Source organism: Saimiri boliviensis, chromosome 13, assembly GCF_048565385.1.
Source record: "Saimiri boliviensis isolate mSaiBol1 chromosome 13, mSaiBol1.pri, whole genome shotgun sequence".
In the NCBI taxonomy this organism is placed as follows: domain Eukaryota; kingdom Metazoa; phylum Chordata; class Mammalia; order Primates; family Cebidae; genus Saimiri; species Saimiri boliviensis.
Window position 1 is genome coordinate 69,200,868 of NC_133461.1, and position 17,328 is coordinate 69,218,195.

The window sequence follows — 17,328 nt, forward strand, 5'->3', positions numbered from 1 at the left end:
CTATTACTCTGGGAAATTTCAACAAAAAGTTTCTAAAATTATGAATGTAAATGGAATAAATAATACTTAAGCTTATTAAGTATTTTATAACTTAAAAAACTTTTCACCTCTTATTTTCTTCCTTTTAAAAAACCTAGGTAGGCTGGGCGCAGTGGCTTACACTTGTAATCCCAGCATTTTGGGAGGCCCAGGTGGGCAGATCACCTGAGGTTGGGAGTTCGAGACCAGCCTAGCCAGCATGGTGAAACCCTGTCTCTACTAAAAATACAAAAATTAGCCAGGTGTGGTGGCAGGTGCCTATAATCCTAGCTACTTAGGAAGTTGAGGCAGGAGAATTGCTTGAACCTGGGAGGCGGAGGTTGCAATGAGCCAAGATGGCACCAATGCACTCCAGGCTGGGCAACAGAGTGTGAGATTCCATCTCAAAACAAAACAAAACAAAACAAAACACCTAGGTAATAGGAAAAAAAAAAATGGAGCCGCAATTCACATTTTGTAAATAAAACTCAAATGCAGAGCAGAGGTATCTGCCTACATCCACAGAACTTTTAAGTAGAAGGGCTATTGTGGAGGACCAGTCTGTCTCTGATTCTACTGTAATGTCCTCTCTTTTTAAAGTAATGTGTTAAAAAATGTTTTTTCTGAAATTTTTTTTTAAAATCTAGAAAACCACAAGAAGTAACAACTAAAATTCCCACCTGACTACTTAAAAGCTACAGTCATGATCAGTTTGTCTTATTTGCTTTCCAGTCTTGTTTGAACAAAATAGAACCTCAATGGCCGCTCCCAGGCCCAGCCCCTTCCCCAGACATGGCCACCATATTGAGTTCAGAGTGTGTGGCAAACCTGCTGGGGCCCACTCAACATCCACTCTCCTCCCTCTCCCCACCCTGTCCTCGAATGAGGGCAGGATGGCCCAGAGCAAACTCGGAAATAACTGCCGCTGCTTGAGCCAAGACATACATATGACTGCTGGTTTATGGAGGGTGACCAAGAAGCAGAACCAGTGGCCTACCGTGGTACCACCCACTACTTTTGGATTTCATATCATGTAGATTTTTAAAAACCTTTTTGTATAAAACAATTTAATCAGACTTTTCTATTACTCATTAGTCTACTCCTGAATACAATAATATGTATCTTTCTGGCTAATTTTCACATGCTTTCTTTGTATCCTAAGAGCAGGAATGAGAATGGATTAATAATGAGAATGGATTAACTGAAGCCAAGGCTCTATGTTCCATTCCCAAAACAAGCACATTAACTGTAGTCTCCTCAGTAGTCAAAAGCTGTATCCTAGGTCCCAACTACCGATGTGGGACAATGCTCCTGAGGGAGGCAGCAGGCCAGTATGGACCTAAGTCAGTACGGATGGAATGCTTGAGACCAGAATGTTTCAGATTTTTAAATTTTTACATTATACTTATCCAAAAATCTGAAATGCTCCAATGAGAATGTCTTTTGAGTATCGCAATGGCACTCAAAAAGTTTGTTGGAGCACTTCAAATGTTCAGGTTTGTGATGCTAAGCCTGTAATAAGGAGAAGCGGCTGTGTGAAAACAATTCTGCTGCTGGGTCAGTGAAATTATTTTCCTGTAAGTAAACAAGCTCTCTGAAGTGAAATGAGAAATGATTCCTGGATGAACACAAATAGTAATGTTTAAGTAAATAAGATCAGTTATAGAAACTTGGTATTATTTTTTAGCAAAAATGCGATAAACAAACAAAAAACTTTTTTGTATTTTTAGCAGAGATGGAGGTTTCACCATGTTGGCCAGGCTGATCTTGAACTGCTGATCCACCTACCTTGGACTCCCAAAGTGCTGGGATTTCAGGCATGAGCCACCATGCCCACCCCAACAAAATATTTCTAATATATAAAAGGATCCCCTTTGAAAAATTTAAAATATCTATCCTGAACTCAGTCTTGTTTTTGAAATAATTTTCTTTTTTTTAGACATGCTCCTGTTCTATTGCCCAGGTTAGAGAGCAGTGGCATGACCACAGCTCACTGCAGTCTAGACCTTCCCGGCTCAAGTGATCCCTCCACCTCAGCCTCCTGAGTAGCTGGGACTACCCCAGCTAGTTTTTAATTTTTTGTAGAGATGGAGGTCTATGTTGCCTAGGCAGGCCTTGAACATTCAGGCTCAAACAATCCCAGCACTTGGCCTCCCAAAGTGTTGGGATTATAGGTGTGAGTGACTGCACTCTGCCCTTTTATTTATTTTTATGGAGATGGGGTCTCACTAAGTTGTCCAGAATGCTTTCAAACTCCTGTGCTCAAGCAATTTTCCTGCCTTGGCCTCTCCCAAAGTGTTAGATTGCAGGTATGAGTCACTGTGCCTGGCCTTTTATTTCCATCTTAAATAAAGCAGAACCATTAATGATGACATAAGACCACAACTAATAATCTACAAAACCAACTTACAGTTTAGTGATTGATATTGGGCCCCTAATGAAACTTCAAAAGGTGTGAGATAAGGGCCAAACGTCCTTCTTTGCATGTTGGTAACAAGTTGTTCTAATATCATTTGATGAGGAAACCTATTATTTCCCTATTTAATGGTCTTGGCACCCTTGTCATAAATTGATTAAACATAGGTGTATGGATTTGTTTTTGTACTCTGGATTCTGTTTTTCTCTTACACTGTTTTAACTACTATAGCTTTGTTGAAAATTATAAAATGGGGATGTGTGAGTCCACCAACTTTTTCTTTTTCAAGATTGTTTTGATTATTTGGGATTTCTTGAGATTCCATAAGAATTTTAGAATTGATTTTTCTATTTCTGCCAAAAAAAAAAAATGCCATTGGCATTCTGACAGAGAATAATGTTTGACCCTTACCCCACATCATATATATATAAATTAACTAAAAAAAAAGAGATCAAAGACCTAAATATAAGAGTTAAAACTATTTATAAATGGTCTCAGATGAGAACATAAGGGAAGATCTTCATAAACTGGATTTGGTAATGAATTCTTAGATACGACACCAAAATCACAAGCAACAAAAGGCAAAAATACATAAACTGTATTTCAGCAAAATTAAAACCTTTTGTGCATCAAAGGAAACTAACAAGGGAGTGAAAAGACAGTCTGCAGAATGGGAGAAAATGCTTGCAAATTATGTATCTGCCAGTGGTCCACTATCCAGAATATATAAAGAACTGTTACAACTTAACAGCAAAAATACAAACAAACCAATTAAAAAATGAGTACAACACAGCCATAAAAAAAAGAATGAAATCATGTCCTTTGCAGCAACACGGATGGAGCTGAAGGCCATTATCCTAAGTGAACTAACTCAGAAACAGAAAACCAAATACCACATGTTCTTACTTATAAGTGAAAGCTAATAATGGGTACACATGGATACAAAGACAGAAACAGTGAGCATTCCAAAAGTGGGGAGGTTGAGAGTAGGGGGTCAGAGTTGAAAAATTACCTATCAGGTACAATGTTCACTATTTAGGTGATGGGTACACTAGAAACCCAATCTCCACCAGCATGCAATGTAACAAACAGGCATATGCACCCCCAAATCTAAATTAAAATTTAAAAAAATACAAAATCTGAACAGACATTTCTTCAAATATATACAAACGGTCCACAAGCACATGAAACACGTATGACATTGTGAGTCATCAGGAAAGCACAAATCAAAACCTTCATGAGATATCATGTTACACTGCTAGGGTAGCTATAATTAAAAACAAAATGGACAACAGCCAAGTGTTGGCAAGGATAGGAGAAACTGGGGCTCTCATACACTGCTGGTGGGAATATTAATTGGTTTAATTGCTGTGGAACACAGTTTGGCAGTTTCTCAATAAGCCAAACATAGAATTACTATATTTCCAGCCACTCCACTCCCAGGTATATACCCCAAATAACTGAAAACAGGTATTCAAACAAAACCTTGTACATTACTGTTCACTGCAGCACTACTCATGTTAGTGAAAAGGAAAGAACTCAATCGAAAAAAACCCAAATGTCCATTTGGGTCATGAATAAACAACTTATGATATATCTGTACAGCCATAAGAAGGAGCAAAGCACCTCAGGCACGGTGGCTCACACCTGTAATCCTAGAACTTTGAAAGGCCGAAGAGGGAGGATCACCTGAGGTCAGGAGTTCAAGACAAGCCTGACCAACATGGAGAAACCCTGTCTCTACTAAAAATACAAGATTAGCCAGGCATGGTGGCACATGCCTGTAATCCCAGCTGCTTGGGAGGCTGAGGCAGGAGAATCACTTGAACCTAAGAGGCAGAGGTGAGCCAAGATCACACCACTGCACTCCAGTCTAAGCAACAAGAGGGAAACTCCACCTCAAAACAAAAGAAGCGGTAAAGTACCTCAACATGATTTAGTATATTGTATAACCTTGGCAATATACTAAATGGTACTGAACTGTACATTTAAAATGGGTAATTTTATGTTATGTGAATTTTATCTTAATTAAAAATATATGTAATAAAAAAGAAAACTGCAAGAAAAATATCAGAGTTATTTTAAAAGCCTTTTAGGCTAGGTGTGGTGGCTCATGCCTATAATCCTAGCACTTTGGAAGACTGAGGCAAGAGGACTGCTTAAGCCTAGGAGTTCAAGACCAGCCTGGGCAACATAGCAAGACCCTATCTCTACAAAAAAATTAAAAGAAATTACCATGTGTGGTGGTGTGAACTTGTAGTCTCAGCTACTCAGGAAGCCGAGGTGGGTGAATTGTTTGAGCTGGGGTGATCAAGGCTGTGGTGAGACGTGATTGTGTCACTGTACTCCAGCCTAGGCAATAGAGCAAGACCGTGTCTCAATCAATCAATAGATGTCTTTTATTTACCACAGGAAAAACATAATTATCTCTGTTTGTAAACATTTTCCATTTTGGATGCACAGTTCTTTGTCATTCTATCACTCACCATTACTTCCCTAAGCCTCACTTAGGGTGCTTATAACATACAGATTCCTAGAACTGTTAAATCAGCAACTTCAAAAGGAATCTATCTTAATTCTTAGTATGACTACTATTTAGTACAATTATTTTCTCTGATAAAAAGAGAAAGATTACTGCAGTGTAAAACTCTCTGCTAAAAACTAAGAAAAACAAAAAACAAAAAAAAGATTTAGCAACGTCAAAGATGACAGGTAAAATACATTAATGGTAAAACAGAAATGTTAATCATCTATTAGGACTTATTTTAACACTGATATAAATTTTTGAATAATTCCTTCTGGATAAGGAGGAAAATCACCTGAGATTAACATTAAGTGCTCACCCAATTAGAGAGGACAAAGTTGTAACAGGTATACATTCGAGAAAGATAACCCAGTATTGGCAATAGGAATGGTCCTGCGAAACTAGGAAAAATGTAAATTGGTACAACCCTTTTGGAGAGAAATTTTGCAAAATATTAAGTACTAAAATTTAAAATGTACATTATTTAAAAAATGTGCATTTTATTTGATCTATTCATCTTGCCAATAAAAATTTAAACCTTGGTGATAATTGATGATGTTTGTATTTGAATGTTCATCATAATACAGGTTAAAACAATGAAAACTGGAAATTATTAATAGGGGGCTGGGTACACAAGCCACAGCACACACATCCAAGGAAATACCCTATGTGTTCCTCCAGATGCAATCTTTCCTCTTCTTTTAAATGCTTCTTTAAAGAAACTCATACTGAGTAAACAGTTTACTCACTATCACCATTGCCTTACCTACCACCCTAAAATCTGAGGTTTCTCTCTTTTACTTTAATAAAAGAATCAAATAATTTCCATGTTGCTAAATCTGTTAACCATTTTGCAGTGCTCATTTGACCTCTCTGAAACACTGCTTGCACTTTGCAGCTGCACCTCCACTTCCCCTGACTTTCCAGCCTTCTCTCTGGCTATGCCTTGCTCATCTTTGTTTTGTCAGATTCTCCTACTCATCCTTCAGCACTCAGGCTGCACAGCTTCTGTCCTGAGCTGTCTTTTGTCTCACCTCTCCAGTCTCCTGCATTCTGTTCTATCCTCTAATGATGGCAAGTTGTTTTTGTTGTTCTCATGTGTCAGATCCCATTATTTCTTGGTTTTTGAATACAATGTTTTGTGTGTGTTTATGTTTTTTTTTACCCTCTACTTAGCTCCTCCCCTACCGGTTATCAGTGGCTCCCAAAATACTGGAAGCTTTGAGAGAACAGAGACTGTAGTATGTTCTTCCAGAGTCAGAGTAAGGTCTACTACATGAAAAGTGCTTAACACATATCTATTCAATTAAAATGAAATTAAGAAATACAAACAGCTAGCAAAGGTTTTAAATGTTTAAATGCATGAAAGAAATGTAGATTTAAAAAATGAAACAATATTTTCTCTCAGTCAAATTGGTCAGCCCCAAAGGATACCCAGTTTGTGCAAAGGTGTGAAGCAATGGCAAAACTGTTCTGTTATAAATAATCATCACAGTATTTCTGAGGGCGACTGGGCAATATGTATGTAGCACACAGCATAGGCTTTGCTGGGGCCAGACAGAATGAGGCTGACCCTCAGCTCTGCCTTGTAAACAGCTGTCTGAACTTAGGATGTTACTACTGAGCATCTCTAAATTTCAGTTTCCTCATCTGTAAAGTAAATCAGATTTGATGAAAAGTGAAATTAGTTAACATTATACTATAATGTTATATATAACATATATAAATGTAATATATTTATATATATTATATATTTATGATTATATAAATATAATACAAAATATTTATTATAAATATAAATTTATGCTATAATGTTGTATATACTATGTTATATATAGTAACTAATATTATACATTAGTTGAAATGTTATAGCTTATTAAAATCAACAAGCAGCTTGAATAGCCACTTAAACCAGTTCACTACAAAACCAAGTGATATGGCTGGGCAGAGTGGTTCACGCCCATAATCCCAGCACTTTGGGAGGCTGAGGTGGGCAGATCACCTGAGATCAGGAATTCAAGACCAGCTGGGCAATATGGCGAAGCCCCGTCTCTACTAAAAATACAAAAATTAGCCAAATGTGGTGGTACGTGCCTGTAATCCAGCTACTTGGGAGGCTGAGGCATGAGAATCACTTGAATCTGGGAGGCGGAGGTTGTAGTGAGCTGAGATTGCATCACTGCACTCCAGCCTGGGTAAAAACAGTAAGACTGTCTCAAAAACAAAAAACAAACAAGTGTTACATGTTTCATAAGAACCTCCCAATATAAAATAACTTTGATTAAACTTCCTCAAAAATGTGGGTGGAATTCATTAATCCATCCCGTAACTACTTATTGAGCACTGTATTCAGTACTTGGTTGCATGTCAGGCACATGTTCTTGTTAAAGGGGATAAACAGTGAGAATAACTAAGTTCTTGTCTTTGTAAGGGAGACAGACAATAAATCTGGAAATACATGGCAACGTCAGCTAGTGAAACATGAGAAAAGAGAGAGAAGACTTTTCTAATGAGAGGAAACTTGAGCACAGGCCTGAAAAGTAAAAAGACAAATTATATGGCTATGTGGGAAAGGACAGTTCCTGAGAGAAGGGATATCCAAGGCAAAGGGTCTGCTGCAGAAGCACACCAGGCACTGCTGAGACACTGGCATAGATCAGGGTGGTTAACGAGGAGAACCCAGCAGGGAAGCACAGTAGGAGATGAGGTCTGAGAGGTAACCTGGATCCAGCTGTGTGGGCTGTGCCAGCCACGGTAAGGACATAGACTTTCTTCTGAGTGTGATGAAGAGCCAGAGGAAGATTCTGAGTAGAGCAATGACATGATCGTATCTTTTACTTAAGATGCCTACTTGGCTGTTTTTGGGAAAAACAGATTGAAAGGGGGCAAGGGTAAAAGCAGGAAGGCCACTTAGAGGTTGCTGTCATAGTCTGATGAGAGATAATGGTGGCTTGGAATAGAAGATATCTTGGCCAAGTGCTCACGGCTATAATCCCAGCACTTTGGGAGGCAGAGGCAGGTGAATCACTTGAGCTCAGTCAGGGATTTGAGAGAAGCCTGGGCAACATGGTGAAACTCCGTTTCTACAAAAAAAATACAAAAAACATTAGCCAGGTGTGGTGGTGCACACATGTGGTCCGAACTACTAGGGAAGCTGAGGTAGGAGAATCACTGGAACCTGGGAAGTTGAGGATGCAGTGAAGCTGTAATCGTGCCACTGCACTTTAGCTTGGGTGACAGAGCAAGAACCTATCTCAAAAAAAAAAAAAAAAAAAAAAAGATATCTCAAGTGGAAATGGAGAGAAGTGGTCAGAATCAGGATACAGTTTAAAGACAGAGCTGTACGAATTTGCTAATGAACTAGATATTCCATTTCTAGGAATGTAAGGAATTCATGGTGGCTATTTAAAAAGATTTACATACAAGGATACACAAAATATGCTGCTTATAATGGGACACAAGATGATTAGTTTAATAAACTCTGGAATAGCTATAAGCTAGAAAAGATGTAGCCATTTAGAAATGATAATGTTGAATATATAATGACATGGAAAAAATAATCACAATATGTTAAGCAAAACAACTGGTAATTAAACAAAGCATTCTATATTAACTCATTTTGTCCAAATAAAGTGCAGAGAAACAAGGCTAAAGGTTATCAATCATCATGCTAACAAAATTTCTCCCTGGGTTATGGAATTATATGTTCATAACTTTCCTTCTTTAAGCTTAATGTACTTCCAAATTTTCTACAATGATCAAGTATTACTTGCATAAAAAGAAATAATTTTTAAAATTTAATATTAAAACTATTTTCAATAAATGCAATTATAGATAAATAACCATTTGAGTCCATTAATAATTTTTTGTTTTTCTTTTTTGAGGCAGGGTCTCACTCTGTTGCCCAGGCTGGAGTGCAGTGGCTTGATCTTGGGTCACTGCAACCTCCACCTCTTGGGTTCAAGCGATTCTCTTGCCTCAGCCTCTCAAGCAGATGAAACGACAGGCGTGCACCACCATGCCCAACTAACTTTTATATTTTTTGGTAGAGATGGGGTTTCACCATGTTGGCCAGGCTGGTCTGGAACTTCTGACCTCAAGTGATCTACCCGCCTCGACCTCCCAAAGTGCTGGGATTACAGGAGTGAGCCACCATGGCTGGCGTTAACAGTTTTGTTACTTACCATCACTTTTCGCAAAGTATATCTTTTGCAGCGAATGTCATCCATTAGCATCTCATAAGGGGTGAGCTGATATTCAATGGGCAAAGGGTTGTACTGCCGCTCTTGGACTTTCTTAAGTTTTACCCCATTCCTCAAATCCCTCATCACCTGTACCCAGAATCGTGCCTGAAAGAATCAAGGATAGAGAGACAACAATAAATAAATGTACTAGTTTCTTCTAAATTGCTAGTCATACAGAATAAATGAAGAGCTTGAATTACAAAACAATGAGTAAACAACCAAAAACTATATTAAAAATTAGATTTTAGGTACTAAAAGATGGGTGGAAAGCAAGTAGACAATCTATAGGCTCTACCTGCTGAGGCACATGGGTTTTAACCTAAGCTCCACCATTGTGGTAGGCTGCATTAAGGGCTCAGGTTCTTCACACTTCCCTGTGTCTACGCTGTTATGTGTCTCTGCTCACTAAAGGGGATTATATTTCCCACACCCTGACTTCTGGTTTGGCTATATGATTTGCTTGGCCATAGAAACAGTGGTGGGTGTGATAAGACAAAAGGCTTCCAAAGGGTATGTACAGTGGGCTTGTCCCTTGTGTTTCTATTATGGTCAAGACAATGTCAAGCCTGGGTTAGCCGTGGTCCTAGGATAAAAAAAGATAAGATACCTGTAAAGTGGAGTTACCACAGGGGATCTGGAGACCCATGAGCTAGTAAATAAGTGCTTTTGCTTGATGTGGCTGTGATTTTCTAGTGGTTAGTCACACAGTATTACTGTGACCACAGCTGACTGAGATACTACCACCTGCCAGCAATTTGATATGGAGCAAGTTGCTACACCTGTCTGAGCCGTAGTTTCCTCATCAATAAAAGAAGAGGTACTTTATTACTTGTTAAGAAGATCACCGGGAGGCCGAGGCAGGTGGATCACAAGGTCAGGAGTTTGAGACCATCCTGACCAACATGGTAAAACCTCGTCTCTACCAAAAATACAAAAATTAGCTGGGCGTGGTGGCACACACCTGTATTCCCAGCTACTCAGGAGGCTGAGGCAGGAGAATTGCCTGAACCTGGGAGGCGGAGGTTACAGTGAGCCCAGATCGTGCCACTGAACTCCAGCCTGGGCAACAGAGTGAGACTTTGTCTCAAAAAAAAAAAAAAGGCCAGACGCAGTAGCTCACGCCTGTAATCCCAACACTTTGGGAGGCTGTGGTGGTGGATCACCTGAGGTCAGGGGTGCCTGACCAACATGGTAAAACCCCGTCTCCACTAAAAATACAAAAATTAGCTGGGCATGGTGGCATGCGCCTGTAATTGCAGTTACTCAGTAGGCTGATGCAGGAGAATTGCTTGAACCCAGGTGGCGGAGGTTACTGTGAGCCCAGATCATGCCACTGCCCTCCAGCCTGGGAAACAGAGCGAGACGCCATCTCCAGAAAAAAAAAAAAGGGGGAAAAAAAAGAAAATGCTTAAAAAAAGACACTTTTAAAGTTGTTACTATCATTGCACACATTATTCAATTACACTTATCTTCAAATATCAGGTTGCCTGGTCTACCTTTAAGAGTTCTGAGACTAAAATGACGTTTACATGAAAGTACTTTCATTTATAAGAAAAAAAAGGCCAGACAAAGTAGCTCATGCCTATAATCTTGGCACTTTGGGAGGCCAAGGTAGGAGAATCACTTGAGGCCAGGAGTTTGAGGCTACAGTGAGCTATGATTGCACCACTGTACTACAGCCTGCGTGACAAAGTGAGAGTCTGTCTCAAAAAAAAAAAAAAAAAAAAAAACATAAAATAACAAAAAACCTATTTATATTTATCTTATTATACTTTAACTCTTTTGTTCTCCTGCCTATAAATGTGTCAAAGTCTCTACTTGAGTGAACTCCATCACAATATTTAGCTAAAATCTTGTAGCTTGTTAAAATTAACAAGTAACAGGGAGGCCGAGGCGGGTGGATCACGAGGTCGAGAGATCGAGACCATCCTGGTCAACACGGTGAAACCCCGTCTCTACTAAAAATACAAAAAACTAGCTGGGCGTGGTGGCGCGTGCCTGTAATCCCAGCTACTCAGGAGGCTGAGGCAGGAGAATTGCCTGAGCCCAGGAGGCGGAGGTTGCGGTGAGCCGAGATTGCGCCATTGCACTCCAGCCTGGGTAACAAGAGCGAAACTCCGTCTCAAAAAAAAAAAAAAAAAACAAGTAACACAATAGTTACTTAAATAGATTTCCTGTAAAAACAAGCGATTTATTTCTTCTTTATTTTTTTTTTCTTTTTGTGACAGAGTATCATTTTGTTACCCAGGCTGGGGTGCAGTGGCATGATCTCCGCTCACGGAAACCTCCAACACCCAGGTTTAAGCAATTCTCCTGCCTCAGCCTCCCGAGCAACTGGGATTATAGGCACCTTTCACCACACTCGGCCAATTTTTGTATTTTTAGTAGAGACAGGGTTTCACCATGCTGGCCAGGCTGGTCTTGAACTTCTGACCTAAGGTGATCCACCCACCTTGGCCTCCCAAAGTGCTGGATTACAGGCGTGAGCCACCTCTCCTGGCCAAGTGATATATTTCATAAGAACCTTCTATATAAAATAACTGACTAAATTTCTCAAAAGCATCCTCAATAACAATTCATAATTAAAAAAAAATGTTGGGTTTGGACAATAAGCAGCTACCAAAAAATATAAAAAGTATTTTTTTATTTCCTATCCTCTTGTTCCAAAAAGGATTTGAGGTACTTAAGGTATACCATTAGATGCTTCCTAAAATATTCATATTTAAAAAGATTCTTAGATTCTGCCATTGAAGATGTTCTAAAATAATATCCCTAAAATATCCATACTTCTCTCTTGAGAATAATGCTTTTGTCCCAATTTCTGCACTTCTCTTATTCATTCCTTTGAGATGCAGTTGAAATATCATCTCATCTTTTGAAAGCCTACCCTCAGGCTTTAAATTAGGGGACAATTACCCATATTAAAAGCTTTTGCTATAATTTTAAAAAGGATTCAAACATACTTTGTTCCCTTTTTTTTTTTTTTTTTTTTTTTTGAGACAAGAGTCTTGCTCTTGTTGCCCCAGGCTGGAGTGCAGTGGTGCCATCTTGGCTCACTGCAATTTCCTCCTCCCGGGTTCAAGCGATTCTCCTGCCTCAGTTTCCTGAGTAGGTGGATTACAGGCACTGGCCATCAAGCCTGGCTAATTTTTTGAACACGTGACCTCAGGTGATCCACCCATCTCAGCCTTCCAAAGTGCTAGTATTACAGGCATGAGCCACCTCACCCGGCCCACACTTTGTTATATAGTTAGATTTTTGTGTATGATTGTTTGGTTAAAAAATCTTACATATTACTTTTCAGAAATTAAAGAAAGTCACACTTACTATAAAAAATAACAGACAACTGTTATCATATGCATTCCTGGAGATTATCATTTATCTCTTATCCCACTAGGGAGATTCTGAAACTAGATTCTCCTACTAAAGACATTCTAATTCTCTCTCAACTCTTTGCTCTTTTCATTATAATCTTTCTAGGTAATTCATTTAGTTGTCCTTTGGGGAGGAAGCTGGTGAGCTACGCAAATATAACTCCCTCCGGAGTTAGTGCTTCTCTTGGCAGGGATGACACTAGTTTTCAAATGAAGGTATCTTACAGTAAGAAATTAAATTTTTAGTTTAAGTTTATACTAGCTGTTTGCTAACCTGTGAACACTAGAAATTATTTATCTTGTTTCAATGACTGGGAAAACCAATGTAAAATTTATTGGCCAAGACAAAATCTACCTAGAGCAACACTATCCAAGTATTCTACATAATGGAAAATTGATAATTAAATTTATTCTAAAATGACAAATACCAGCTTTTAAGACATTGTAGGCACGTATTTTTTGTTTTGTCTTGAATGTTCCAAATATCTTGAAGATATCAATAAATTAAGAATATTGCAAACAAGAAACACCACAAATGACCAGCAACAGATGAGTAAACTATGATATACCCACACAATGGAATATTTCTCAGCAATAAAAAGAAATATACTATGGATACAGACACCACCAGGAATGAAATCTCAAAAAAATTAGGAAGAGTAAAAGAAGCTAAACAAAAAACAGTAAATATCATATGATTACATTTATATAAAATTCTAGAAAGTGCAAACTAATCTATAGTGATAGAAAGCTGATAACTAGTTGCCTGGAAACTGGGGAGGCGGGAGACAGGAGGCAGGATTGTAAAAAGGTATGAGGAAACTTTGGGTGTGGTAAATAGGCTCATTATTTTGATTGTGGTGATAGTTTCATGTGTGAATATACATATATATATACACACACAAAATACATGTCAAAATATATCAAATTATGCATTTTCAATATGTAAAGCTTATTGTATACCTGTATCTCAATAAAACAGAAAAGAATGTGCAAACAATTAAAACCTAACATGGGCTGGGCAAGGTGGCTCATGCCTGTAATCTCAGCACTTTGGGAGGCCGAGGCGGGAGGATCACAAAGTCAAGGGATCGAGACCATGCTGGCTAACACAGTGAAACCCCATCTCTACTAAAAATAAAAAAAATTAGCCAGGCCTGGTGGTACATGCTTGTATAGTCCCAGCTACTAAGGAGGCTGAGGCAGGAGAAATCGCTTGAACTTGAGGGAGGTGGAGGTTGCAGTGAACCAAGATCACACCACTGCACTCCAGTCTGGACAACAGAGCGAGACTCTGTCTCAAAAACAAAAAACAACCTAATAGGGTCAAAAGCAACCCATTCATATCATAATGGCATTATTTATCTAGCATTCTTAACCTAGAAAGTCAGAATCCTAAAATATGCCTTCCCTCAATACCCGGACTTCAACAATCTTCTTTTTTTTTTTTTGAGACGGAGTCTAGCTTTGTTGCCTAGGCTGGATGTAGTGGTGTAATCTCAGCTCACCTCAACCTCTACCTCCTGGGTTCAAGCTATTCTCCTGCCTCCCGGGTTCAAGCTATTCTCTTGCTTCAGCCTCCCGAGTAGCTAGGATTACAGGTGTGTACCACCATGCCCAGCTAATTTTTGTATTTTTCGGTAGAGACGGCCAGCCATGTTGGCCAGGCTGGTCTTAAACTCCTGACCTCAGGTCATCCGCCCACCTCATCCTCCCAAAGTGCTGGGATTACAGGCGAGAGCCACCACACCTGGCCTTGGACTTCCATAATCTAACACTTCAGGACATTCACTGTTCTGTCCCCAAGGCTGTAATGCCTACCACTCTAAATTTAATATGAGGGCAGGGATTTTTGGAGTCACTAGGATTTAGAACTATGCCTGAAAAAACCATAGATACTTGGTGTGTCACATGAATAAACCACATCTGTTTTACAAATCTGTCTTCTGTTTTGGACTGAATTTTATTAGGAGAGAGACCCCATATTGTTTATTCTGCATTCCCAGGGTCCTAACCCAGATAACTGTTCATTGGATAAATAAATGTACAATGCTGTTGGTTTCACACTTAATCCTGAAAACATAGCTTAAGCTTTGATTTATACACAGTAATATGTTAAGGCAGGGGTTTGCAACCCCTAGTCCACTGACTGGTACTGGTAACCAGGTCATACAGCAAGTGAGTGGCAGATGAGAAAACATCATGCCTGAGCTCTGTCTCCTGCAAGATCAGTAGTGGCATTAGACTCTCAAAGGAGCACAAACCTTATTGTGAACTGCACATGTCGGGGATCTAGGTTGTACACTTCTTATGAGAATCTAATGCCTGAAGATCTGAGGTGGAACAGTTTCATCTTGAAACCACCCCTCCACCCCCAATCTTTCAAACTGTCTTCTACGAAACCAGTCTCCGATACCAAAAAAGTTGGGGACTGCTGTGTTAAGGTATTAACATAATTAGAAATATTACTATTTTAAAACACTAAAATTCTCAGAGACATTGGGGGTGGTTTTAACAAAACCAGAAAGCTTTTTAAAATGGGAAATAGGTATTTCCTCAAATGTAAGACTAAGCATGCAAATTTGTTTATCAATTCATACTACAGTCCTTAATAAAGAGTATTTTATTTTTTATTTTTTGAGACAGGGTCTTACTCTGTTGACCAGCTGGAGTGCAGTGGGGTGTGATCATAGTTCACTAGAGCCTCAACCTCCTGGGCTCAAGTGATCCCCACACTTAAGTGATCCTTCTAACCCAGCTTCCCAAGTAGCTGGGACCACAGGCACATGCCACCAGCCCGACTAATTTTTTTATTATTATTATCTTTAGTAGTGATAGGGTCTCACTATGTTGCCCATGCTGGTCTTGATTTCCTAAGCTCCAGCAATCTTCCTGCCTTGGCCTCCCCAACTGCTGGGGATTACAGGGATGAGCCACCATGCCTGGCCAATAACTAGCATTTAAAAAGACATTATACAGGCTGGGCACGGTGGCTCATGCCTGTAATCCCAGCACTTTGGGAAGCCAAAGTGGGAGGATCACGTAAAGTCAGGAGTTTGAGACCATCCTGGCCAACATGGTAAAACCCCATCTCTACCAAAAATACAAAAATTAGCCAAGTGTGTTGGCACATGCCTGTAGTTTCAGCTACTTGGGAGGCTGAGGCAGGAGAATTCCTTCAACCTGGGAGGCAGGGGGTTGCAGTGAGCCAAAATCTTGCCATTGCACTCCAGCCTGGGCAACAGAACAAGACCCTGTCTCAAAAAAAAATACATATATATATACACACATACTATTTCTTAGTACACAGATCAGAAAGCATATCCAGCTCTTACCCAGTCAGCAGTTTTCAGCTCTTCCAGGTCTGTGCTAGATTCATCACTCTTTTCCATTTCTTGAATCTTCTTAAGATTCTACGATTAAAATAAAACAGGCATAAAAATTTCATTAAGTTACCTTCTTAAATTAAAATTCCTAACACATACCTTCAGATAAGACATATACCCAAGTGTCACTGAAAGAGATAGTACAGAATCTATTGCTCTGTAAACTCTAGGGCCAATTAAAATAGAACCCTGAGGATCCATTTTACTGATATTGCTCATAATTTCTTCTCAGGCCTTGTGAAAGGAAATGTACTTCCTTTCCTTATTTCCTTAATACTGTTACTGTGGTTGAACCTTCAGCAGCAATATCAATTCAGCTTCTAAGCTATATTGACAATTCCTTCTCCCTCACCACCATCCCTATTTAATCTTAAATATCCATCATTAAATCACATGGATATTACTTCCCACTCCACCAGCCTTACTTTTTTTTTTTTTTAATTACTTAAGTGCTCTTCTTTTCATCTCTACTACAAATCCCTTACTCTAAACAGCATTGTATTTTGCCCGGGCATTGGAAGTGATATCATCCTGGACACTCTCCTCTCCTCATCCCATGGTGGGTCTCTTTCATTGTCTACTTTCATTCTTCCTTCAACTATCAGACTCAATAGAATGACCAATTCTTCAGAGAAGCCTTCCCTTCCTCCCTGAATAAGTCAAAATCCTCCTATTTAAAAATTTTATAGCATCATTATACCTCTATAGCTCTTATTAACATTGTAATTTTACATGTATTAGTGCCTTCCCTCTAGACTTCATGAGGCAGAACCCCATCTTCAGAGGCCACACAAGCTTTAGCACTTGCTGATGCTCATTATATATTTATCAAGTCATTTAATGAGTAAATTTTAACTGATAAAAATGCCTCAAACTACATCAATACTTGTAACTTTAAGAAAATCTTGATTGCTAAAATATAATCACATATTAATTCTGAATTTCACCATTTCTACTCACAATAACTCAACCCTAATATATTTACTTTTTGCTGAGCTATTTGCCTGCCCGCACTTAAACTGAGTTTAAAAAAAAAATTCCCTAATCCCCACGCTGATCAAAAGACTGTTTAAATGCACTGTATGAAACCTAGCTTGTTTTATATGAGAATAATAAATACTTAATTTGAAATATTTATTTTTTTAATTTCTTTCTTTCCTACTCCTCCCTCCCACCTTGTGTTCTCAGGTGCTCACTCTCACACGCCCCCACCACCTCCCTCCCCACAACCCCTACCACCTCCCTCCCCACCACCTCCCTCCCTCCCTCCCTCCTTTCCTGCCTCCTTTCCTTCCTTCCTTCTGACAGGGTCTTGCTCTATTGTTCAGGCTGGAATGCATGATGCAATTACAGCTCACTGCAGCCT

At 39.2% G+C, this 17,328-nt stretch overlaps 1 protein-coding gene across 4 annotated transcripts in view; it reads right to left on the reverse strand.

Annotated features, from left to right (window-relative positions):
* Positions 1-17,328, reverse strand: part of SPIRE1 (spire type actin nucleation factor 1) — a 218,219-nt gene that overhangs the window by 53,809 nt on the left and 147,082 nt on the right. For all 4 annotated transcript variants that reach the window (XM_039463524.2, XM_039463522.2, XM_039463523.2 and 1 more), the window contains 2 exons: positions 15,912-15,989; positions 9,143-9,307 (listed from right to left, as the gene is read on the reverse strand). In XM_039463524.2, the coding sequence (XP_039319458.1) occupies positions 9,143-9,307; positions 15,912-15,989 (243 nt within the window). The remainder of the gene's footprint in view (positions 1-9,142; positions 9,308-15,911; positions 15,990-17,328) is intronic.